We start from the raw sequence: 25133 nt of genomic DNA, 5'->3' as shown, positions 1-25133 counted from the left end.
AACATAATGACTATAGTTGATAAGATTGTATTGTATAATTGAAATTTGCTAAGAGAGTAGAACTTAAATGTTCTCACACCCCCCAAAATCACCATGTTGTACACTTTAAATATCTTACAATTTTGTCAATTTTACCTCAATAAAACTGAGAAAAAAAGAATAGGGAATAAGTCCCCCCCCCCAGCATCTCTGAAAATGTATATTATTGACTATACAAGTATTAATCCTTGAACTAGGTGAAAAATAGAATCCCAATCCTAAAAATATTAGAGAACAATGTACAAGTAAATCTTGGTACAGGGAATTCATTATGGTTATACCTTTATATGCTCTTTGGGAGTAGCAAGCCTAGCAATCATGGGGCAGAAAGAGGAGTTTACAACTTGCTTTCAAGAAATTCCTAGAAATATGTTGTGGGCACCTGAATTCGTTTAGTAACCATTTATTAATGCCAACTTTGTTCAAGGGAGTATGCTAGAACTGGGATATAATGCTGAATAAAACACAAATAATGCCTTGAAGCTCCCAGGCTAGTGGTGAAAGTTAGTGGTGTATAAATAATTACAATGCAGTGAGATAAACACTCATAGAGATATATACAGAATGCCATTAGAGTGATTATGCTGACAGACTTAGGTAAGGTTTCAGAAAAAGTAAAATTTGGGCTGTCTTGGATGGAGAATAGGGATTTTATGGAATATAATTTGAAAGCATTAGGCCAGAGGAAAGGGAACTTTGTCCTTGGGTTGAATCTGGCCCTCTTCTAGGTTTCTCCAGCTAACCTTAATCTAGCCACTACTATTGCAGCCCCAAGAATAATTTCCCTCCTAATGGGGTACATGGCTTTCCCACTCAGAACTGAGCCTTTTAGATAAATGTGTAATGAACTTAGCTTTTCAATGGATAGTGATTGCAGTTGCTAATACCCTGAGGTTTTAAAAACAAGAAACGTAACTAAAATAATACCTCTGAGGCTGTCCTCTCCATCATTATTTTCCTCATATGTAACATATTTTTTCTCAGTTTTCTCTCTCCCTCTGTGTAAAAATCTGCATCTCTTTCTTTTGTATGTCTCTCTTTCTTCTTCTTTGATTATTCTCCTCTGCTTTACCTTCCCCTGCTGTCTTTTAACTTAGCAAAATACAGAATTAAAGTACATTTTACAGTATACTTGTAATTATTATAAAGCATTGTAATATTACTAAAGTGTTTGTTGTTTCTACTTTTAAAAATAGATTAATCAAACCTATTGTGTTATTATGAATAAATTAAGTAGCTTGCTATTTGTAACTGGTTTTCCATTGTGCCCCCCCCACCTTCCTACTAAAATACTATAGTAATGCTGTGATAACAACTGTTACATTTGAATTTTTTTCCTAACTGCAACAATGCTAGGAAATCTCTCTAGTTTACATAGCACTTTCCATATCCAAAGTCCTATACAACTAACCATAATATTTCATCAAGATGTAGTTTTCTATAAAAATATATGCAAGTACAGTGGTGGTACTAAGAATAGCATGGAATGGATTTTTCATTCCCATAATCTTTCTTCTTTGTCCTGGACAATTCACCCCTTTCTCAGTCTTAACTAGAGACCTATGCAAATACATTCCCCTTTCCAGCCAGATTCTTGCCCCCAAGGCCTTTCTATGGTGAAACTTTACAGCTATCACAGTACAGTTCTACAACACAAACCCATAAAAGCATAGTCTTATGAAAATAATAGATTGGAGGGATGGCTACAAAATAAGTCTTCCATTTACAAAGGATTTACTTCACAGTGTTTTAAAAGAGCATGTTTCTTTAGTACATTCCAAATGATTTGAACTTTTCAGAAATACATCTTCCAGGTAAATAAAATTATCTTTTTTTTCCCTTTATCTGACGTAGATGAGGATATCCTAATGCTGCGCTTCACAGCTATTAGTTTGTTTGCCTCCATTACAACAGCAACACCTCAGGCTGTGGAAGAAGTGACCCCAGTCAGGAGAGCAGGAGCTACCCTCTTTGCAGCCACATCACTCCACTTCAGATATTTCCCATTTCTAAAGTGGGGAAGCAGATATGTCACTTACTCTAAGTAAAAGAGAAAATGATAAGGAGGATGACATTACATCATTTACTCTAAGTAAGAGAGAAAATGATAAGGAGGACAAGTTTGAAGACGCCTATGAATTTATCCCTGTGGCAACAACAATGAATCTGATATCTTCCCTGGAAGAATGCACAACTGGACTGTATTTATTTCTAAATAACAGATTCTCAGATGCCATAAATCTCATTCATCCATGGTCGAAAAACAGCATATACCATGCTCTAATTTATAATATCCTCATGGTTGTCAAGGCCATCTTGACTTTTGATCCACAGGATATACAGACTGGAATGACTGCTGCACAGGAAGCTGTGAAAACTTGTAACAGTTTCCGAAGAAAATCTAGGATGATGAGTTTGTCTCATCTAGTGAGTAAACAGGGAATAAAGGCAATCAAAGAAGAGGAATTGCATGCGGAAGTCTGCTATGCTGAGTGTTTGATCTTGAAATCCACTATAACATTTATACAGGATGACAGTGTGCTTAGTTTTCTTAAAAGTGGGATCAGTGTTGGGTTAAGTTATCAAATATACAAAGACTGTCAACAAGTGTTAACACAGATACCTAACAACCAAAGCAAAACCCACAGACATCTGGTTGGAGGAATAAAATTTGGACTTGGAGCATTCAATTTGATATTATCACTTGTACCACCAAAGACACTCAAACTACTCAATGTTGTTGGCTATTCTGGTGATAGAGAGGTAGGCTTGGCTTTGCTTCATGAGAGTGCATCTGAATCCCATTTAAATAATATCTTAAGTGTTGTGACTCTGCTCTTTTATTACAATTATATCTATGTAGCTTTTGGTGTTGAAAAGGGTCACAATTCTGCTATAGAAGATCTCTTCCTAATCTACCTTCAGAAATTTCCAAAGTGTGTCATACTTAAATTTTTTCATGCACGTTTTACTATGCTGAAAGGAAGTTTGGAGAATGCACAGTTAATATTAGAGGAGTGCATTTTTATTCAAAATGAATGGAAACAGATTCATCACCTCTGTTACTGGGAACTCATGTGGTGCCACATTTTTCTGCAGGATTGGAAGCAGGCTTACCGCTATGCAGATCTACTGTTTCAGAACAGCAGGTGGTCCAAGACAATATATTTGTACAGTAAAGCTATACTACTGGCCTTGCTTCCGTTTGATTTTGTGAAATTGGTAAGTGAGGATATGAACTCTCTCTTCATAAAAGTGGATAGCCTGAAAGTCAAAATTTTAGGAACTTCTGTGCCAATAGAAAAGTTTGTTGCTGACAAGGGTCAGCGCTATGGTACTACCACAGGCTGGTTTACAGCACAGCCCATCCTGGAATTCATTTATGCCTGGAGTGGTTTCCGAGTCATAAGCAAAAAACTAGGCCTTATCAGAAGCTGGCTTTCAATAATTGACAAAGGAGAAGAATTTTTACGAGAAAATCCAAATAAAGAGTATGGCACAGATGACATAAGTTTGTTAAATCTACTGAAAGGTCTATGTCTGAAACACTTAGGGAAATATTCAATGGCTGAACAGTACTTTAATCGTGTCATTCAAAAGGAGAAATTGTTAAAATATGACCACTATTTGGTGCCGTATACTTACTATGAACTGGGAATTCTATACTATCTCAAAGGAGATAATGCTAATGCAACAAAAAGCCTAGACAACATAAAAAACTACAAAGACTATTCCATGGAAGCCCGATTACAGTTTAGGGTTCACATAGCCCTTGAACAAATAGCTAAAGGAAAGTGATATGGACACAAAGTGTGGTTTTGTTTATTATGAGTGAAGTATCTACAGTCAGCAAGGTAATTAACAGGTAGGAAAACCATTTCTTTGTGGAAGAAATCCAAGAAGAGGCAGCTGCTAAGAATCTGACCAGGAACAAGTAGGAAAGGAATTGGCCATTACTTTTCCCTCTTTCCTTCTCCATACGTATAAAATGGAATGTCTTAGATTGGCAAATGGAGTGATGCACATTCTTGAAAAAGAAAAGGCAAATGATGTACATTATATACTCTCTTATATGTTATAAATTTATTGATTATGTTAGATAACATTGTCAAAAACTCAATATTTTTTACCATCTCACTAGATAATGTATACAATTTGCAAATAAAATAGGGAAAGTAGCTACATTAGAAATCTCAGTGCCCTGTAAATGTTTTGATTTAATTGTTAAAAGACAGAAAAAAGACTTTAAGGTCTTACTGACATTTCAAAACAATGATACACTGAATAGCATAGACTGAATGGTTTTCTGTTATATACAATAATTTTTATTGGTTTTTTATACCTGACAAGATATTTTTCCCCTGTGCGATCAGTAGTATATTTTACCTTTTTTCATTGGGAAGCTCAAAAATGGGTCTATAATTTGCCACAGGATAGAGAGAAAGGAAGCCTCCCCTTCCACACACACACACACACACACACACAAACACAAACCCTTTGAAGATAATTGGAGGAGGCCAAGGAAGCACTGGGTAGAGAAAAACAAGACTAGGCTGGTTGAGGGAAAGTGTAGTTGCCCGTAGCCCTTCCTTTAGTTCCCTCCCTAAAGTGTAATTCCTATTAAGACTAGCTCTTCAACATAATGAAACTGCTTGCATCTATCCTGTTGGCGATTGTTAGTGGGCTAATCTGAGAGTAAATAGCAGCTGTAGGTATGGGGCTCGGTATTACCTGCCTTAGGGATAAAATCAATCCCTAATTTCCAGACCATTAAGTCTGGCTGAGTGTATCCTCCTTGCAGTAACCCTTGGAAACAGAAGTTCCTGGGAAAGTTTGGTTTGCTAAAACACATGAGTGAAACACTTTATCTTAATGCTCTGAGTGTCCAAACAACCAATTGGAGCACAATGAAGAGGTAATATTTCAGATTTCGAAATGCTTACTTTGCAAACCATGCTCCTGATTAATTAAAAATAGACTTTAGGTGAACAATTGTGGTTGAGTTATTCCCCATTATTTAATTAGTACGGTATAGTGGTTAATTAAACCACTCCAGCCTGATTACCTGGATTTGTATCCTAGCTCTGTCGCTAACTAGCTATGTGGCCTCGGGCCTCTGTGCCTCAGTTTCCTTAGCTATAAAATAGGTATAATAATAGTTCCTATCTCCTGGTTTTTTTCTGTGTTAATTAAGATTGAGTTAATGCACATTTATTATTACTACTACTACTACTACTAGTAAGAATAATAATACATTGTTCTTCAGTGCAGAGGATTTAAATTACTTTCTTGGAAAAAAACAAAGGTCTCTTTGTTACTGCTTTGCCAATATAAAATTTGACCTGTTAATTTGCTTTTTCTTTTTTTTTTTATAATTTTATTTATTTATTTTTCCCCCAAAGCCCCAGTAGACAGTTGTATGTCATAGCTGCACATCCTTCTAGTTGTTGTATGTGGGACGTGGCCTCAGCATGGCCGGACAAGCGGTGCGTCGGTGCGCACCCGGGATCCGAAGCCGGGCTGCCAGTAGTGGAGCGCGAGCACTTAACTGCTAAGCCACGGGGCCGGCCCTGCTTTTTCTGTTCTTAGTTTATCTCTGTCACTCATGAAATAAGTAACTCTCTGCCTAAATTATGGTTTTGTGTTTTGTCTTCCAAATTTATTAATTGGTTAAACAAATATATGTTGAATGCCTACTATATGCAGGCACTGAACAGGGTACTGAGGATAGAAAGTGTGGTCTCTCTCCTGATGGCTTTATTAGGGAGATAAGCTAGAAAAGGATTTTGTTGGGATGGAAACACTTAAAACAGTTGCTTAAACACATAGGGGTTTATTTGTCCCAAACAAAAGAAATCTGAAATTAGGTAGTTCAGGTCTGGTGTGGCTCTTATTATCTTTCTTTTATTTTTCTGCTTGGCCTGTAGGCCTTCTCATGCATGTCTCCTCACCGTGGAAAGAGGTGGCTGCACCTCCAGGCTTTATGTCCAAGGCACGCAGACTGGAAGAGGAATAGTTAAGGAACAAGAAAGGCTTTCTCCTTCTTAGGAAGCTTTGCCTTTTTATTTCGGAAGGAACAGCCTTCCTAGGGACTTCCATGTATATCTCATTGGCTGGAAATATTTCTATGGCCACTTCTACCTGCAAAGGAAGCTGAAGATTGAGTTTTAGCTTTCAAACCTCATTAGGAAGTTGTGGGAAAGGACTGTTAAATGAACTAACCTACAGTAACTGCCACAACACATACCTAAATAACAATAGGCTACAAAATGGTATTGAGGGAGACAGTTGAAGAGGGGGCAAGGCAACAACGAGATCAGGAATCACCTGGAGAAGACTGTATGGGGCTCTACCAGGAATCTTGCAATTGGTATTTCCTTGGTGAAGTTGCTACCCACAGCCCGGGTTCGGGACCTTAACTAGTCCGAGAGTTGACTAGACACATTGAGGCTGATTCTCACCAGTCAAACTCACAAGACATTAAGGTAGAATTTACTCTGCTAATTTATTTATTTATAGTAGGGACTATTCCAGAGTTGCAAACTCAATTTCCTCTAGGAGTCAGGCAGGTAACGTAAACATATGAAGCAGCCAAGCATAGAACAATAAAAGTGGTGGAAAATGAAGTTGTGAAGTTGTGAAGAAGAAAGAGCAAACTTATCTAAAGGCTTTCAAATTAAAAAAAAAATTCAACACAGTGCAGATATTAAATCTATCTGCACGTCCTGATATGACCTTTTGGCCTCTAGTTTGTGACTTCTGGTCTATTCCTTTCTATTGACTAGAAAGTGCTCATATTTCCATGTCAAGAACCATTTCTTCTGATAAACAGCGTACCTAGAAAACCAGCAGAAGAGTCACAAGGCAGCATGGTGAGCATGGAATCAGAATATAAAGAGACAGTTTTAGGAATATCTATTCCCAGCCAGGGTGAGACCTGATGAAGCATCCATTCCCCACAATATGCATACATCTCTGGAAAGTGCCTGCCTTCCAGATTCAGAGTCTCCAAGAAATACCTCCCAACCTTTTGCTTGCTGACCTTTCTTCTTCCACACCTTCTGCTGCCAACCCTGGGTTACTGAATGTCCAAGTAGGGTACAATATAATTAAGTTTCCATTTACTAAAACACAAGCCCGTTCCAGTCCTGATTCCCGAGAATACAACCAGGTCACTTGGTTGAATTTCGGTCCTCCCCACATTCTTTGGTTACACAGATTATAGATGGTCTCTTTGTGCAAATGAATCACAAATCTAATCACATCCATTTTATTTAACACTTAGGCCTAGTTTATAAGAGCTTAGAGGAGTTACCTCACTGTTGCCTTCTTGTGCCATAAACACAAATAAAGTGCTACTGAAGCATTTTACTTATTCCATGAAAAAATTTTTCTCATCTAATTTAGTAAATATAATAACTCTTTGGACACTTGAGATCCTGAAAAAATGAAGACACGGGATTATGAATGAAGAACAAAGAGAATTTCTGTTCAAGGCCTAGAGTCAAAGTTCTTCTCAACACGCCCTTGCCCCAATCCAGTCCATCACTAAATCCTGTTGATTTCTCCTTTGAGATATTTGTTGAATCTATTTCTCCTTTTCTCTTTTTCATTTCCACTGCTATCACTTAGGCTAGGACTTTATTATTTCCTGTCTGGACCACTGCAGTAGTTACTAGGAACTCAGTAGTGAACATCCTTTTTTGTCCCAAGGCAATTGCAGAGAAAAATAAAAATGATTAACTCCACTTTATTTTTTTTTCAAATCAAAATAAAATAGGCGTAAAACATGTATATTCTTACCACTTAGATTGATTACTTCTTTGAATAAGAGGAACTCAGTGAAAAAAATGGCACTGATTTTTAGCCAAAAGATATTATCTGGGTATATCTGAGAAGCAATGACACAGAAGCAATTTTCTAAACTTTAATGCCTTACATTTGTCTGGTGCTTTAGAGTTCACAAAGTCTGTTCAAAGCATTTTCATCCTAGGAAACAATCCTATCTTCACTCTACTGCTAGGGAAACTAATCTTTCCTCTCTCAGGTTGTAAAATCTCCTTTCTGGGTAGGGCAGCTGACTAATCAATTTGGAGACACTAGCCCCTCAAAAACTAGATTTCCATTTGGGAAGTGGTGCTGGAATTTTTTCCCCCCTAATATCACAGCTCTGTTTGAATAGAGCGGCTACATTTTACATAAAGTTTCATGCTGTATATGCTCTATACTTCCCTATTTTCTGCATGTCCAATTTCTCTGCATCCTTTCTAATATACCAATTTAATCATGTCATTCCATCACTCAAATTTTTCCCATTCTCTTCACTCTATTTATTCACTTATAAAAGAGTTAATATTTGAAAGTTCTTAAAATAGTGCCTGGCACATATTAGGTGCTATATAACTGAGAAATAAAAATTCAATTCAAATTGAGCACTTACTATATGCCAGGCAATGTGCTAGAGGTGGTGTATATGGTAGTAAATAAAACAGACAAAGCCTCTGTCCTTAGAGGGTTTACAGGGCTCACTAAGTGTCTGTGTATGGCTTAGTCATGAAAATTTAGAGCTGACAGGATCTTGGGTCATCTAACCCCATATTTTCATTTATAGATGAGGAAACTGAAATCTAAGAAGGTAAATGACTTCCAAAGTCATAAAGCTGGTAGGAGCACAGTCGGTGGTGGGCAGGAGCCAGCTTAAGGTGGCTCAAAAAAGCCCATTGTTAAATATATATACATATAAAACAAAGTCTTTCACTCTGCGGTATAGATAGAAGACTTAAAATGCAAATGACCAGTTGTCACAAATTGGTTTAGGACTGAATTTTTATGAGGCCAAATGTTTTCCTTCACACTACAATAATTGGTGTTTATATTAGCTCTTTGTAGATTTACATAGGACTTTGGCAAAATCTAATTTAATCCACTAAAGTCACATTAATATAATCAGCCAATCATTCAATGAGTGAAGGTTACAGGAAGGATTATTTGAAATGATGACAATAAGAAACAATATACTTCAAGGATTATATGGAACTCAAATTCCAAGTAGTAAGGGAAAAGCTGATTAATTTTCGATGTTTTCTACATTGTGGTTTGATAGTCCTCTAATTCAGTTTTTGTAAATCTCTCTTGGTGTTCCACTTGCAGGAACTTGTCGACATTTACCACCTTGTACCATTTTTCAGGATCACAGTCTGGAAGAAATTCTGGTCCATGCCAGAAGCCAACTAAGTACATGACCAAAAATCTGTGGTGGAAGCGAGTCTTTTCCACTCGGGGGTGGAGGTGGGAGGGCGTTTATAGTGAGTGATCGACTAGGTGGAATTCAACCCAATCCCGTGCTTTACATTCTGGCTGCTGCATCTGCAGGAATGTACCTCGGGCACCTCCCAAAGGAGCAGGCATCTTAATTGCCTTACACAGGTCAAACAAACAAAAAATACCTTAGCTCTGTTGCTTTTCTCCAAGGTACTTTCACTTCACACTTCTGGAGCTTTAGGATTTACCTAGAGGGTTCATGTGCTTTGAATCCATGGCAAAAGTGCATTTCCACCTCTACTCTCAACGAGGAGCTGGCACGAGCCTTTTCCTCTTAAAAAAAAATTGAAATGTCCATCATGGCAGTGGAAAGGGGTGGCTCTGGCGAACAAGAAGTCTTATTATTATTATTACACAAAAGTCTCAGCCTCTACCCGCACCCTGCATCCGCCTTTACCACTCCACGCCTCGCGACTCGCAGACCTCCAGGTGGGACCAAGCCCAGGGACTACAAAACAGAGAATTCTGGGGGAAGGAAGTGACGACGTGGCGCAAAGGATGCTGGACTCAGGCGGGCTCCGCTCGAGAAATTCCCTCCTCACAGCGTGGTTGCTGAGTACCGGGCGCTGCTAGAAGTTTTAGCTGGTATTTTTCTCGTTTGTCAGGATTAAACGTTAAGTGCCACCTGGTTTGCTTACAGCTCCAAGTATCATGAGGCTGCAGGCTAGGCCAGGGAAGCTGAGTTCTAGAGCCGTAGCTTCTGCCCTCTCGTTGATGCATTCTCCAAACAAATTTTAAGAGGAAATTGTCACAGATCCGGGGGCCTCTCCCTGGAGGGATCCAGCGGAGACACGGAGCCAGAGAGCGAGTGGGTGGATATCAGAGTTTTGTGGGTTTTTTCCACTTTTGGCTAAAGGTGGCGTGGAGTGAACTTTGATCAAGGAGAGCAGAGTTACAGGGTTTGAGCATCTGCAGACTGGAGTTCAAAGCCATCGTGAAGGCGATCTGGAATGGGATTGGGGGTGGAGGAAAAGTATGCCAGATGAGTTACTCCCGACTGGGCCCCGCGGCGACTCGGTGTCCCCTTAGCTTTTAGAATGAATAGTAAATATTAACTATTTTCCTGATAACGGAATTTAAGGCAAATCACAATTGTTCTCTACCTCTAGGATGGAAATTGGAGGTAAGACATTTGCTTAGGTGGAACATATATATTAATCGGACTGGTGTTTGTTTTAGATCTAGCCAGCCGGCAGCCATGAATGAATGGATGAAGAAAGGCCCCTTAGAATGGCAAGATTACACTTATAAAGAAGTCAGAGTGACAGCCAATGAGAAGGAGTATAAAGGATGGGTTTTAACCACAGACCCAGTCTCTGCCAAGTGAGTATGGGTCCTGCTTCCCTGAAATCGTGACACCTCTTTGTGCTGCCTCTATGTTATATCCAAATTAAGAAAGCAGATAATTGAAAGGCTAATTATTCCCACATAAGAATTTTATTACTTTTGAATCTAACTGCTGTTCTAACTATGGATTACGTACCTTGTCAGACCAACCAAGTTCATAGCAATGAGACACTCCTTTTTTTATTGGAAAATTTCAAACATATACAAATGTAAAGAGAATAGTATAACAAACACTAACCTTACCCCTTGTTCCAAATATTTTAAAGCCAATAGCAGACATCATTTAATTTTGTTCATAAATACTTCAATATATCTCTTAGTAGATAAGGACTCTTTAATAAATGTAATCACAATACCATTATAACACCTAACAAAAGTAATAATAACTTTAATATTAGCTAATTCCTAGTGTGAGTTCAGATTTGCTTGATTGTCTCAAAAATATCTTTTTATATTATTTTAGCAATTTGGTTGATATGTCTCTTAAGTATCTTAATCTATAGCTCTGCACTTTCTCTTTTTAGTTTTTCATGTCATTTATTTGTTGAAGAAACAGTCATTTGTCTTATAGGATTTAACACACATTCTGGATTTAGCTCATTGCATTATCATAGTGTAGTTTAACATATTCTTTTATTTTCCGTATTTCGGTAGTCATATCTAGAGGGTTAATTAGGAACAGATTTATTTTTTGCAAGACTCCTTTAAAGGTGGTGATACACACACTTTTTATTTTGGAATGGTTTTAGATTTACAGAAAAGTTGCAAAGAAAGTACATAGAGTACCCATATACCCAGCTTCTGCTAATGTTAGCATCTTACACAACCATGGTACCTTTGTTAAAACTAAAAATTTACAGTAACTAAACTGCAGTCATTTGGATTTTGCCGGTTTTTCCACTAATGGCTTTTTTCTGTTCCAGGATCCAATCCAGGATCCCACATTACATTTAATCATCATGTCTCCTTAGTCTCCCCTGATCTGTGACAGGTTTTCAGTCTTTCCTTGTTTTTCATGACCTTGACACTTTTGAAGAGTACTGGTGAAGTACTTTGTAGAATGTCTCTCAATTTGGGTTTGTACAGTGTTTTCTCATAAATAGACTGGGGTAATAGGCTTTTGGGAAGAGTACTACGGAACTGAAATTCCCATCACATCATATCATATCATGTGTCATATATCATATCATACATTATTTTATTTAGGATTTTTGCATTTGTATTCAGGAGTGAGATTAGCTTATGGTTTTATTTTTTAATCCTGTCCTTTTCTGCTTTTGGTATCAAGGTTATATTAGCCTCATTAAATGAATGAAAGCATTGTCCTCCTTTTAGAGTCTTTAGATTAGAATGTTTGATGTTGCACATTTTATAGAACTTGCTGGTAGAATTGTCAGGACCTTTTTTGCCCTTCCATGGGAAGATTTTAAACTAGTTATTCAGTTTTTATTAAAGATTATAGGACTGATTACATTCTCTCTTTCTTTTTTTTGTGTCAGTAGTAGAAATTTATATTTTTTAGGAAATTTTATGTTTTAAGTTTCAAAATTATTGGCATAAATTTGTTTTTAATATTTTATACTGTTAATCTTTGCTGCCTTATTCCTGATATTATTTATATGTGCCTTCTTTCTCTATTTTTATTAATCTTGCCTGAGTTTTATGAATTTTATTATTTTTTTTCAAAGAACCAACTTTTGGCTTTGATGATCCTCTTATTGACTCTTGTTTTCTATTGCATTAATTTTGTCCTTTGTTATTTTCTTTGGAAGGGGAGTTATTTAGTTTTTTTTGTGGGGTTTTTTTTTTTTTTTTTTGGTGAGGAAGACTGGCCCTGAGCTAACACCTGTTGCCCATCTTCCTCTTTTTGCTTGAGGAAGAGTGGCCCTGAGCTAACATCTGTGCCCATGTCCCTCTATTTTGTATGTGGGACGCTGCCACAGCATGGCTTGATGAGTGGTGTAGGTCCACGCCCGGGATCTGAACCCGTGAACCCCAGGCTGCCAAAGCAGAGTTCACTGAACCCAACCACTGTGCCCCTCAGCTGGCCCCTGTTCAGTTGTTTTTTAACTCTAAAAGTTAAATCTGTACCCTCTCTTTTCAAATACACATTTACGGCATTCATAACTCTTTAAGAAATGTTTAAACTGCATCCCACAATGATTAGCTTTAGGCTGGACATAAAGGTTAGATGTTTAAGACCCTCAGTCAATGCTTATTGCACAAGTAAAATGTCTGGTGGTGAGAGGATTTATTTTAAACAGGGCAGAGCATTTCCTATTATTCCAGTGACCCGCTGGTGTTGATGATGCCTCTCATTCCATTGCTTCTTCCATAGTTTTATGGGCCTTTAGGTTTTTCTTTTGCAAATCTGCTCTGAACTTACTTTTCCTCCAAAGTATTGTCCTCGTGAACTTCCTTGAAGATGGCAGCATGTCTGTGACCGGAATTATGGGACATGCTGTGCAGACTGTTGAAACTATGAATGAAGGGGACCATAGAGTGAGAGAGAAGCTGATGCATTTGTTCACGTCTGGAGACTGCGAGGCATACAGCCCTGAGGATCTGGAAAAGAGAAAGAACAGCTTAAAGAAATGGCTTGAGAAGAACCACATCCCCATCACTGAACAGGGAGATTCACGAAGAACTCTCTGTGTGGCTGGGGTCCTGACTATAGACCCACCATATGGTCCAGAAAATTGCAGCAGTTCTAATGAGATTATTCTGTCCCGTGTTCAGGATCTTATTCAAGGACATCTTGCAGCTTCCCAATGAGACACCAAGAACTATGGATGCACTGATTACAAAAAGACTTCATTTTTGTTTTTCCTTCATAAAATGTTTTGAATGTTAAGTTCATCGTATTACAGGACTTTAAAGGCACATAAGTGTGTGTGAGTTTTAATTCTTTGTTGTTTTGGTAAAATCAAGGATGTGGATTATGGGTGCTAATAAATAAGTGAACTGTGGTAAGGAGAGCATCACATGCAACAAAATTAGCACAGGGACATCAGAATTGTAAGAGTCTTTCCTTCCATTTTTGTTAGGCAAGAAATGTATTTGGAAAAAACGCAACATGTTAGATTCAATATAAAACGTCTTGTTACGTCCCTTGCACTAACTATGTGTCTGTTTTAAATGTTTATCTTTTTTTTAAGGTATGATGAAATACTTTTTGAATCAGAATATATGCTTTTTCTGGTTGAAACTTGAAAGTTTTGACTATTGGTAAAAATCTTAAAACATAAGCCTTATAACTCTCAAAACTTTTAAAGTGAGCACTGGCTGATATCTCTGAGGAAAAACGTGAATGTGACAGATATTCTGCTGCTGAACTCAACGCAGTTCCTTTGCCTGGAGGATTCAGCCCAGGTCCTGGCTCAGGATGCTTTCTGCCTAGAGTCCCCCTTCCCCGAGTCAGGCTTCACTGAAGAGAGAGAATGCAGGATGCCTGCTTCACTACTCCTGGCCCCACCCCTTGGAAGCCAGTCGTGGGCCAGGACTCTATATGGAGGTTTCTGGCCTAGAAAGTCACCACAGATTGTTAGTTTGGGGGTCTTTTCAGAGGCATGTCTAGAGTGACCCCAAGGTTCCTACATCACATTAGGAACCCCAAGCCCCTGACTCCCTAGGACAGAGGTCAGCAAACTTCAGGCCCTTGGGACAAATCCAGCCTGCTGCCTCCATTTGCTACCGTTTTATTGGAACAAAGCCTTACCCACTAGTTGACATAGTGTCTGTGGCTGCTTTTGAGCCATAATGGCAGAGTTCAGTATTGTGACAGAAACTATATGGCTTATATTTACAGAAAAATATGGCCTTTTACAAAAAAGTTTGCCCTAGGAGATCCTTGAAGTAGCCAGGGGTCAGGGCATACTTCCCAAGGCAGTTTTGACCTGGCCAGGCCCCTGAGGCTGCCACGGGGCTAAACTCGCTCTCACTTCTCCCTGGTCTGTCCGCAAGAGATTCAGCTGTGCAAACTGCTCTTTCAGTTTTCATGTGTCCCTTGTCATCCATACAAAAAGAGAATCGGCACCATTTGGAAGAAATACTTTAAAATAGTCAGGTTTTAGGGGGTCTTGGAGTGCAGTTTGATAACATAGCTCAGTCATTTTCCTGCAGAGTTGTCTAATAACAGGATGTAGCCCAGTGCTTCTCCCACTGCAGCAAGCATCAGAATCAGCTGGAGAGTTTGTTAAAACAGGTTGCTGGGCCCTACTCCCAATCGATTCAGTAGGTCGGGGTTGGGGCCCAGGAATTTGCATTTCTAACAAACTCCCAGATAATGGTGATGCTCCCTGTCCTAGACGACACTTGCAAGAGCAGTGTAGAAACTTTGGGGGAAGAGAAAGTCCTTCCCTCACAACTTCAAAGTTCCATGATCCTAAAAGTGAAACTTAGCGCATAAAACTTTCTGCTTGTGACTAAGGCTCCCCAGTTCAAACCTGGGAATGTCTTCGGAAAGCAAATATGGAAAGGGGAATAAGAACAAATTAAATTTAGCATGGGACTGATTCTGACAAAATGAGGGAAGCCTTGAGAGGAGAGAGGGCCACGTGGGAAATTATCCCCAGCGTCAGTCAGCCTTGAGCCTTGGCCCTGGGACAGGTGCATTGGTGTTGATAGATTTATTTGCTGTCAGACTAATGAGCTGGGCACAGAGACTGTTTCTAGGCAACTGAATCCTCTGATTGTTTAAAAAATTTGCCTGCAAACAAAAGCTGAGTGCTGGAAAGGGTAAATTATCTGGCTCTGCCATGGAAACCAGCCTGCTTAGGGAGTTGCCCCAGCCAGTTCCTCAGCTGAGATTCTCCCCAGGAGTTTAACTTACCTGGTTCAGATCCCTCTTCTGGTTCCAGATTCCCAGAGGGAGATTCCTCCCCAAAGCTGGCTCTGCTCGCTGCCAGCTGGAGGCGGTAGCCAGGATAGTCCTTGAACACAGTTGGTACCAAGAATACTACTTTTCAAAACAAAAGGTGGTTATGACTCATTGAGTATTTTTTGGTCCCCCTAGAGCAAAGTTTCCAACCTTCACACTGATTTCTTACTATCCCATTGTTCATCTGATTTTCTGACTCTCTCCACTTTCTCCTAAAGATGTTATGGCTGAAATAGGTTTTTCCATAAATTAAGTTTTTTATAAAAATTATTGATGAAAATTTAAAAGCATTCACAATCATTTTATTTGATGAAAACTGATGGAAATTTCATGATGCCTCTTGAAGTAGATTCTAGAATGCTAGAGTCAGGGCTAAGGATTACTATAATTCATGCTTAAATTTTGGGAGAGCAGTGAAGGACTATAATTACGTATACTTTACCTCTTCTACTGCCGAATACAATTGTTTTTTTTTAAAACCACTTTATTGAGGTATGATTAACATACAAAAAGCTGTAGATATTTAATGTATACAACTTGATGAGTTTGGAGGTAAGTATACATCCGTGAAACCATCACCACAATCTATGCCATAAACATACCCGTCACCTCCCAGTTTTCTCCTGCCACCTTCTTTATTATTTATTATTATTATACAATTGCTTTTTATTGTTCAGAGATTACATTAAAGCATTTTTCTTTTATTGAAAAATTATTCCAGTACCCATACATACTTTTTACTTTCGCATATTACTTTATAATCCTTTAAAAGTTTTTACATAATTGTAATCCATGTATATAGTTTTTTATTTTTCTGTTTCTGGAGTTTTCACAATTTTAATATTTAAGACAATATTCTACTGTGTTGATGAACCACAACTTATTGAAACATTCCCCTAAATTTTGACGTTTGTTGTTCTTCCTTTTTTTTTTTTGAGGAAGATTGGCCCTGAGCTAACATCTGTCGCCAATCTTCCTCCTTTTCTTTTTTCTCTCAAAGGTCCTTCTAGTTCTTGTATGTTGGATGCTGCCTCAGCATGGCTTGATGAGCAGTGAGTAGGTCCACACCCAGGATCTGAACCTGCAAATCCCGGGCCACTGAAGCAGAACACGTGAACTTAGGGCCACGCCACCAGGCAGGCCCCTCTTGTTCTTCCTTTTTGCTACCATAGATTATGTTGCAAAGAATATACATTCATGAATACATCTTTATTGCTATTATCAAAGACTAAGTGCCTAGGAATGAAAGTACTGTGTCAAAGAGTATGAACACATGTAGGTTTTTCCTTTTTAAAGGTTTGTGCTGCTTTACATTGACAAGAGCAATAAATAAGGGTACAGTTGTCCCTTGGTACCCAGTATCCACAGGGGATTGGTTCCAGGACCCCCTGCAGACACCAAAATCCACGGATGCTCAAGTCCCTTATATAAAATGGCATAGTATTTGCATATAACCTATGCACATCCTCCCATATACTTTAAATCGTCTCTAGATTACTTATAATACCTAATACAATGTAAATGCTATGTAAATAGTTGTTATACTGTATTGTTTAGGAAATCATAACAAGAAAAAAGTCTACATGTCTAGTACGGACACAACCATCGTAGGCCTTTCTATCTGCAGTTTGTTGAATCTGCGGATGCAGAACCCATGGATATGGACGGCCGGCTGTATATACAAATTTCATCAGAGTGTTTTGTTTAATTTTTGCTACTGAATATAAAATGGTGTTTTAAAGTTGCTTTAAGATGTATTTCTTTATTAATTAGCATTCCCTCTGCATCTCTATTTCCAGTATGGCAACTGTTTGATTCATATTTCATTTTAAAAAATCTTCATTTTCAAGAAATTATTTCCCCCATATTCTCATCATCTTGTTATATCTGTTTCTTTGTGTTTCTAATTTTTACTCAAATGGATATATATGTTAATAAACACTGTAATTAAAGCATACATGCACTGCTTTTAACTTATTTTGACATAATTTCAGATTTACAGAAAATTTGCAAGAACAAGACAAAGAATTCCCATAGATCCTTCATCTAGCAAATGTTAATGTTTTACCACATTTGCATTTTCTGTGTATGTGTGTGAGTGTGTGTTTCCCTGAACTATTTGAGAGTAAATCATGGACAGAATGGAAAAATGAGGACATCCTCTTAAATAACCACAGTACAGTAATCAAAATCAGGAAGTTAACATTGTTACAGTAATGTGATTTAATACAGAGCTTATCCAAATTTCACCTATTATCTCAATGTCCTTTACGGCAAAAAAACAAAACAAAAACAATTTTTAAAAATTTGGGGGGGCCGGCCTGGTGGTGCAGCGGTTAAGTTGGTACGTTCTGCTTTGGTGGCCCAGGGTTCACGGTTCAGATCCTGGGCGCAGACCTACTCACTGCTCATCAAGCCATGCTGAGGTGGCGTCCCACATAGAAGAACTAGAAGGACATACAACTAGGATATACAACTATGTACCGGGGGCTTTGGGGAGAAAAAAGAAAAAAAAAAAAGGAAGATTGGCAACAGATGTTAGCTCAGGGCCAATCTTCCTCAAAACAAAAAAAAAAGCAAAACAACAACAACAAAATTTGGATTATATATTGCATTCAATTGCCATGTTCCTTTAGTTTCCTTTAATCTGGAATGGTTCCTCAGTCCTTGTTTGACTCTCACGACAGTGACATTTGTTAATACAGGCCAGTTATTTTGTGGAATAACTCTCAATTTGGGTTTGTCTGATGTTTCCTTATGATTCAATTTGGTATGCATTTTTTGGTAGGAATACCCTGGAAATGATAGTGTGTTCTTAGTACATCACATCACAGGAGGCACATGATGTTGCTTCGTCCCATTGCTGGTGATGTTAGCTGTGATAGCTTGGTTAAGGTGGTGTCTGTTAGGTTTCTCCACTGTAAAGTTACTACTTTTCTTTTTGTAATTAAAGGTATCTTCATACATATTTTTTACAAAGAGCTTTACTGAGATAGTATTAATGTATAAAGTTAATCCACTTGAAGTGTATAATTCAGTGATTTTTAGTAAATTTACAGAGTTGTGCAGCCACCATCGCAAATTCTTTTTTTTTTTTTTTTTTTAACATTTCCATCATCCCCACAAGATCCCTTCTCCCGTTTGCAGTCAATTCCCATTCCTACTCTCAGGCCCAGGCAACCACCAATCTACTTTCTGTATCTGTAGATTTGATTTTTCTGTATATTTCATATAAATGCAGTCATACAATATGTGGTCTTTGCATCTGGCTTCTTTCACTTAGCATGTTTTTGAAATTGAATTGAAATGCCACATTGTAGCATGTACCAGTGGTTCTTTTTCATTACTGAATAATATTCTATTATGAATATACTTCATTTTGTTTATTCATTCATCAGTTCATGGATATTTGGATTGTTTCCAGTTTTTGGCCATTATGAATAATGCTGCTCTGAACATTTGTGACAAGTCTTTGTGTGGACATATATTTTCATTTCTCTTGGATGAAATACCTAGGAGTAGGGTTGCTGGATTATATGATAAATTTATGTTTAACTTTTTTTTTTTTTTGCTAGGAAAGATTCACCCTGAGCTAACATCTGTTGCCAATCTTCCTCTTTTTTTTCCCCTTCCCAAGGCCCCAGTACATAGCTGTGTATTATAGTTATAAGTTCTTCTAGTTTTTCTATGTGAGCCACCACCACTGCATGGCTACCGACAGATGAGTGGTGTGGTTCTGTGCCCGGGAACTGAACCTGGGCCGCAGAAGCAGAATGTGCCAAACTTTAACCACTAGGCCATCAGGGCTGGCTCTATGTTTCACTTTTTTTTTTTTAATGAGGTTGGTTATGAAATTTTTTTTAACTGCCATTCATATCTTCATTTCTCTAAAATTCCTACTTAGGTCATTTCTCTATTGGAGGTTATATTTCTTTTTTTTGTTTTGTAACATTGGTTTATAACATTATATAAGTTTCAGGTGTACATCATTATATTTTTATTTCTGTGTAGATTACGTCATGTTCACCACCCAAAGACTAATTACCATGCATCACCATACACACGTGCCTAATCACCCCTTTCACCCTCCTCCCCCACCCCCCTTCTCTTCAGGTAACCACCAATCCAGTCTCTGTCTCTATGTGTGTGTTTGTTGTTGTTTTTATCTTCTATATGTTTAACTTTTTAAGAAACCGTCAAACTACTTTCCAATGTGGCTGCACCATTTTACATTCCATCAGCAATGCATGAGGGTTCCAGTTTCTCTGCATCCTAACCAGAGCTTGTTACTGTGTGTAGTTTTAGTGGTTATGAAGTAGTATCTCCTTGTGGTTTTAATTTGCATTTCCCTAATGACTAATGATGTTGAGCATTTTTTCATGTGCTTATTAAGCCATTTGTATATCTTCTTTGGTGAAATGTTTGCTCAAATATTTTCCCCATTTTAAAAATTAAGTTGTCTACTTGAGTGGTAAGAGTCTTTCATATATTCTCGATACAAGTGCTTTACCAGAATATGATTTGCAAATATTTTCTCCCAGTCTGTGGCTTGTATTTTCTTAATGATGTTTTTGAACTGCAAAAGTTTAAAAAATTGATTAAGTCCAGTTTATCAATTTTTTTCTTCTTTTATGGATCATGCTTTTGGTGTTGTAGCTAAGAACTCTTTTTTTTTTTTTAAGTTTTATTTATTTATTATTTTTTTCCCCCAAAGCCCCAGTAGATAGTTGTATGTCATAGTTGCACAGCCTTCTAGTTACTGTATGTGGGACGCGGCCTCAGCATGGCTGGAGAAGCTGTGCGTCGGTGCACGCCCGGGATCCGAACTCAGGCCCCCAGCAGCGGAGCGCGCGCACTTAACTGCTAAGCCACGGGGCTGGCCCTGTAGCTAAGAACTCTTTACCTAACCCAAAGTCACAAAGATTTTCTATGTTTTCTTTAAAAATTTTTAATTAGCTCTTAAACGTAGGTTTATGCTCCATTTTGAGTTAATTTTAGTGTATGGTGTGAGGTTAGGGTCTAACTTCATCTTTTTACATGCAGATATACAATTATTCCAGTACAATTTGTTGAAAAGACTTCTTTCTCCATTGAACTGTCTTGGCACATTTATTGAAAATCAGTTAATCATAAATTGTAAGAGTTTATTTCAGGGCTTACAGTTGTGTGCCATTGATCTATATGTCTGTCCTTATGTTAGCAACACATTGTATTAATTACTATAGCTTTACAGTAAGGTTCGATATCTGTAAGTCCTCCAACTGTGTTCTTTTTAAAGATTGTTTGACTATTCTGCCTCCTTTGCATTTCTGTATAAATTTTGGATGAGTGTCAATTTTTGAAAAAAATGCCTGTGAGATTTTGATAGGGATTGTGTTGAATCTATAGATCAATTTGAGGAGAGTTGTAATCTTAATAATATTGAGTCTTCCATTCCATGAACTAAAAAGTCTCTTCATTTATTTAAATGATCAATTTTCTTACAACAGTGTTTTATAGTTTTCAATGTACAAGTCTTATACTTCTCCTGTTAAATTTATTCCTAGGTATTTTTTTATGCTATTGTGAATGGAATTGTTTTCTTAATTTTATTTTTGAATTGGTTGCTAGTATATAGAAATAGTTGATTTTTGTATATTGATCTTGTATCCCATGGCCTTGCTGAACTCATTTATTATACACACACTTTTGAGTTCCTCTTTCTTTACTTCACAATACCCAAATACATTTTGAAGAGGGAGTAGGTCATAAATTTATTCCCTACAGCTTCTTCTTTGGTAATATGCAGAAATTGCTCATAGGGTTTAAAGAAGCACACCTAATTGTTGAATGAGAAGAGAGTCTTAAAAGCAGAATTAAGAGACTTGGTGGAAGCCATCAGCACCCTTATTTTAATTTCAACATACAGGCATCCAGTCTCTGTAGAACCTTCAGAGGCTCCTGTGGGAGGTAAATTATGTTCCTGATTGAATTTATTCAAGGAAACTTTATTTCTCTATTGTCCTGTTTCTCCTGTGTCCCTGTTTATCTTTGTAGCCTCGGTTCAGAGGGTGACTGGCACACAGCACCTGCTTAAAATAAGTTGGTTATATTGACATTATGAGCATAAATGTGGGAGGAATTTCTGCAACCCCAATATGGGTCTCAAACTAGCCGTGTAGCACACATTAGTTTTAAACTGGACAATTGGCCTCCTTGTTAACTAATCAGATTGTATACTTCAATTAATCCAGCCTTAGTCATGCTTACTGTAGAAAGGGATGGTCTAAAGATTCATGGGCCACAAATAATGGGGACAGTTGGAGTGTAAATGGGAAAGTGCACAGGTGCATTTCAGAGACAGAAGGGCAGCATTAACAGAAACGTCTATAATTACAGATTGTTTTGTGCTGGGTCTATAATAAGTGCATTAGTTTCCTCCTCATATGGGATAGTCCCTTGGTGCCCATTGTATAGGATGGCCCTGATCTGTAAAGACATCTGTCTTCTCAAGAGCATAACACATCTTTGACATTCAGTCTGGTAATCTTACTAATAATCAAATCCTAAAACAAATTGATGTTTTCCAGTTCAAATTATAGGAGAAGGGTTACTGAGCCTAGAAATTAGAGTTCCTACTTAGGCTTCATGTTAAATTTCAACATTTTACAATTATATACCTATAAAGCTATATACGCCCATCCTCCCTCTTTCTAACCCTATTTGTGTGTTAGCATATTGGCGCAAGTCTACTAGGTTGGACTCTGTTCAAATAACACAAAGATAAGGTAAGAGTGTGTGTGTGTTTGTGTGTGTGTATTTTAAACATCTTAATGTGGGCCTAACTATAAGAACTTGAGTTTTGCAGTGGAAAGTGTTAGCAGTATTAGTGTCATGTACAAGTCATATCTTCAAACAAGCATGTCTTAGCTTATTTTCACATTTTCAAAATAAGTGATTTTTCAAAAAACAAAACAAAATTTAATGGTAGAACATGTTTTTGAAGTAAAGCCCATCTGTGCATGGCTTTTCCCATTTGTACATACAATTTCCTCAAATTAAGTGCTCTATATTTTTGATAACAACATCTCTCACAAGCTCATATTCACCCAGTACATGTTTATTAGAGTTGATTTGGTAGAGATTTTGCTTTTGTTAGTCGAAATATATTTACATTTTCAGAGACAACTATGGGCATAATTTGTATCTGACTAATAACTAGCAGCTAGACTTTATAAGTGGTGACCTATCTCATTTTGTTTAAAGAGGTTTTCTCTGCCTTGGCACTACTGACATTTCGGACTGGATAATTTCTTGTTGGGGAGTATCCTGTGCCTTGTAGGATATTTAGCAGCATCCCTGGCTTCTAACCACTAGAGACCAGGAGTGCCCACTCCCCCCTCAGTTGTGAAAACATCTCCAGATACTGCCAAATGTCCCCTGGTGGGCAAAACTGCCCCCAGTTAAAAAGACTGGTTTAAAACAAATAAAAACTACTTTTTCTCCTGTGAGGGAACTTCTTTACAGTCTTTGTACACGATAAGGTCCTGTATTTGTTAATCAACCTCTATAGACAACTAAAGTCTTATTTGAAAGGTTAACAGACACTTTTGTTAAAGTACATTTGAAACCCAAGGATGGAATGAGGCAAAACTAATTAAAAGGGGACTCTCAGGAAATAAATGAATCTTTTTGGCTAAATTAATCTGTCTTGAATTATTGTAGAAGAAAATCAGCCATGGATAATCTCTTCTTGAAAATTCATTCAACATGGAAGGAAAACTAACTCCTTCAGGCAATTTTCAGTAAAACCTAGGTTGGAGGAGGTAGCAGTAACTGCTTTTTCTGCATAAGGAATAATAATAATAAAAACTCCTCATTGTTTGAAATGCTTCTGTTGAAAATGTTTATTAAATAAATTATTATACATTATTATACCATATTTAGCAATATTATGTTTGTAAGATGTCAGAGTCATCATCCTAAACACACTGACACACTGATTCTCTTGTTGGTAGTTAGGTGACTGGGCTGAATTTCCAAGGCCGCTTCTTGGAAGTTGCTTTTTTTCTTTTCTTTTTTATTTTTGTGAGGAAGATTAGCCCTGAGCTAACATCTGTTGCCAATCCTCCTCTTTTTGCTCAGGAAGATTGGCCCTGGACTAACTAACATCTGTGCCCATCTTCCTCTACTTTATATGTGGGACGCCTGCCACAGCATGGCTTGATAAGCGGTGCATAGGTCCGCACCTGGGATCCGAACCTGCGAACCCCAGGCCGCTAAAACGGAGCACGTGAACTTAACCACTACGCCACCAGGCCAGCCCATGGAAGTTGCTTTTTCAAACAAACCCCTCATACTGGCTTTTGTGGCCATTTATTTCTTTCCTAAAAAGTTGAAACAGAGGTGAAAAAATCCAGACAACTGATTCTATGCCATCCTCCTCATAGCTATCTCACTGGGGCACTGTCTTCTGGCTTATTTACTCAATTAGCTGGGTTGGAACTGACTCAGAAGTAGACCTGGGGCTGGCCCAAATCGGGCAAAGATGGGGCAATGAGACCAAAAGGTCTGTGGGAACAAGTTCATGTTTGGGTTGCTGTCCTGTATCTTTGTGAAATGTTGATTCCCCTCATTCCGGATGGTTCATATACAGTGCATGAGTGATTCTCCAAAAGAACTCCTTGTCAAAACAAATTATTAAAACATCTAAGATTTTAAGGCACCTTAAGGATTAATGATTGGCTACAAATCCTATTTAAGAACAATCTCTTTGCTATATTGTTTTGGATTTGAATTGGCAAGAAAAAAAATCTCTCCACGTTAATGATTCATCATGGTTAATTGTTCACACAGTCATTATATAGTTTTACATTTGTGAGACTGAAAGACATGGAAGGAGCCTGTCACTCTGGAACAGTCTGAAACTACTGCTGTGACAATAAATTGTATTAACTGTTTCTATGTTGTCTCTACCTGAGGCACTCTGTTCTGTGAGCACTCAAATATTGACAGACACAGATTCATGATCAAGATCTAAATTCTGAAAACAACAAGTCACCTTGTATTTATTAACTAGCTAAATATTTTAAGCAAACTTTCCCCCTGCATTTGGGGGAAAATAAGCCCTAGGAATTATGCTTAATTCTAGCGTGATTTAGGAGGAAAGAGCCAGCCTCTGCCTAGGCTTGTTCAAGCATAATAACAGCAGTGTAAGCATATTCGGCTATCCCCACGAATCCATTATTTATGTGGCAACTGGGTGACACCCACAAGACACCCTCTGAGTGTGAAGCCCAGGCTCTCCAGCTCTCAGCTCAGCAACTGAGAGAACACAACACAGAGTAGGGGCCCCACAAAGCCAGCCTGGGTATATCAAAAAACCACATCCTCGGTCCTAATTTGCTTACATTCGCTGTATTTTAATTTGACAAAGTACTTTCACAAGATCTTATTTTATGATAACCTTTTAGGGACATATTCAAACCATTGCCTAGAAAGGAAAAAGAACAATGTGCCACATGCCTACAGATCCACAGGCTGTGTGCTTTGATATATTATTTAAACT

General features: G+C 37.9%; 1 protein-coding gene and 1 pseudogene across 3 annotated transcripts; both read left to right on the top strand.

The window, feature by feature from the left end:
• Positions 1-1790: 1790 nt before the first annotated feature.
• LOC101389820 (tetratricopeptide repeat protein 39B pseudogene) lies at positions 1791-4010 on the top strand (annotated as a pseudogene).
• A 5855-nt stretch (positions 4011-9865) lies between these two features.
• On the top strand, positions 9866-13828 carry GEMIN6 (gem nuclear organelle associated protein 6). Of its 3 annotated transcripts, none has more exons than XM_087436865.1 (3): positions 9866-9945; positions 10540-10683; positions 13107-13828. In XM_087436865.1, the coding sequence occupies exons 2-3, from the start codon at positions 10559-10561 to the stop codon at positions 13480-13482; spliced, it is 501 nt and encodes a 166-aa protein (XP_087292991.1). In that variant the 5' UTR covers positions 9866-9945; positions 10540-10558; the 3' UTR covers positions 13483-13828. The 3 variants fall into 3 exon arrangements, with proteins under 3 accessions (XP_087292991.1, XP_087292990.1, XP_087292992.1); XM_087436864.1 differs by lacking the exon at positions 9866-9945 and adding an exon at positions 9980-10168; XM_087436866.1 differs by lacking the exon at positions 9866-9945 and adding an exon at positions 9980-10172.
• The last annotated feature ends 11305 nt before the right edge of the window (positions 13829-25133 follow it).

The sequence above is a fragment of the Ceratotherium simum genome, chromosome 11 (genome assembly GCF_057802395.1).
Source record: "Ceratotherium simum simum isolate JZ-2026a chromosome 11, ASM5780239v1, whole genome shotgun sequence".
Lineage (NCBI taxonomy): Eukaryota > Metazoa > Chordata > Mammalia > Perissodactyla > Rhinocerotidae > Ceratotherium > Ceratotherium simum.
This window is presented reverse-complemented; position numbering and strand designations above follow the sequence as displayed.

Bases quoted from the DNA above. Each gene is read 5' to 3' on its own strand.
- GEMIN6 (XM_087436865.1), top strand. From the start codon at position 10,559: ATGAATGAATGGATGAAGAAAGGCCCCTTAGAATGGCAAGATTACACT. The intron at 10,684-13,106 runs GTGAGTATGGGT...TTTCCTCCAAAG, and splicing joins ACAGACCCAGTCTCTGCCAA to TATTGTCCTCGTGAACTTCC.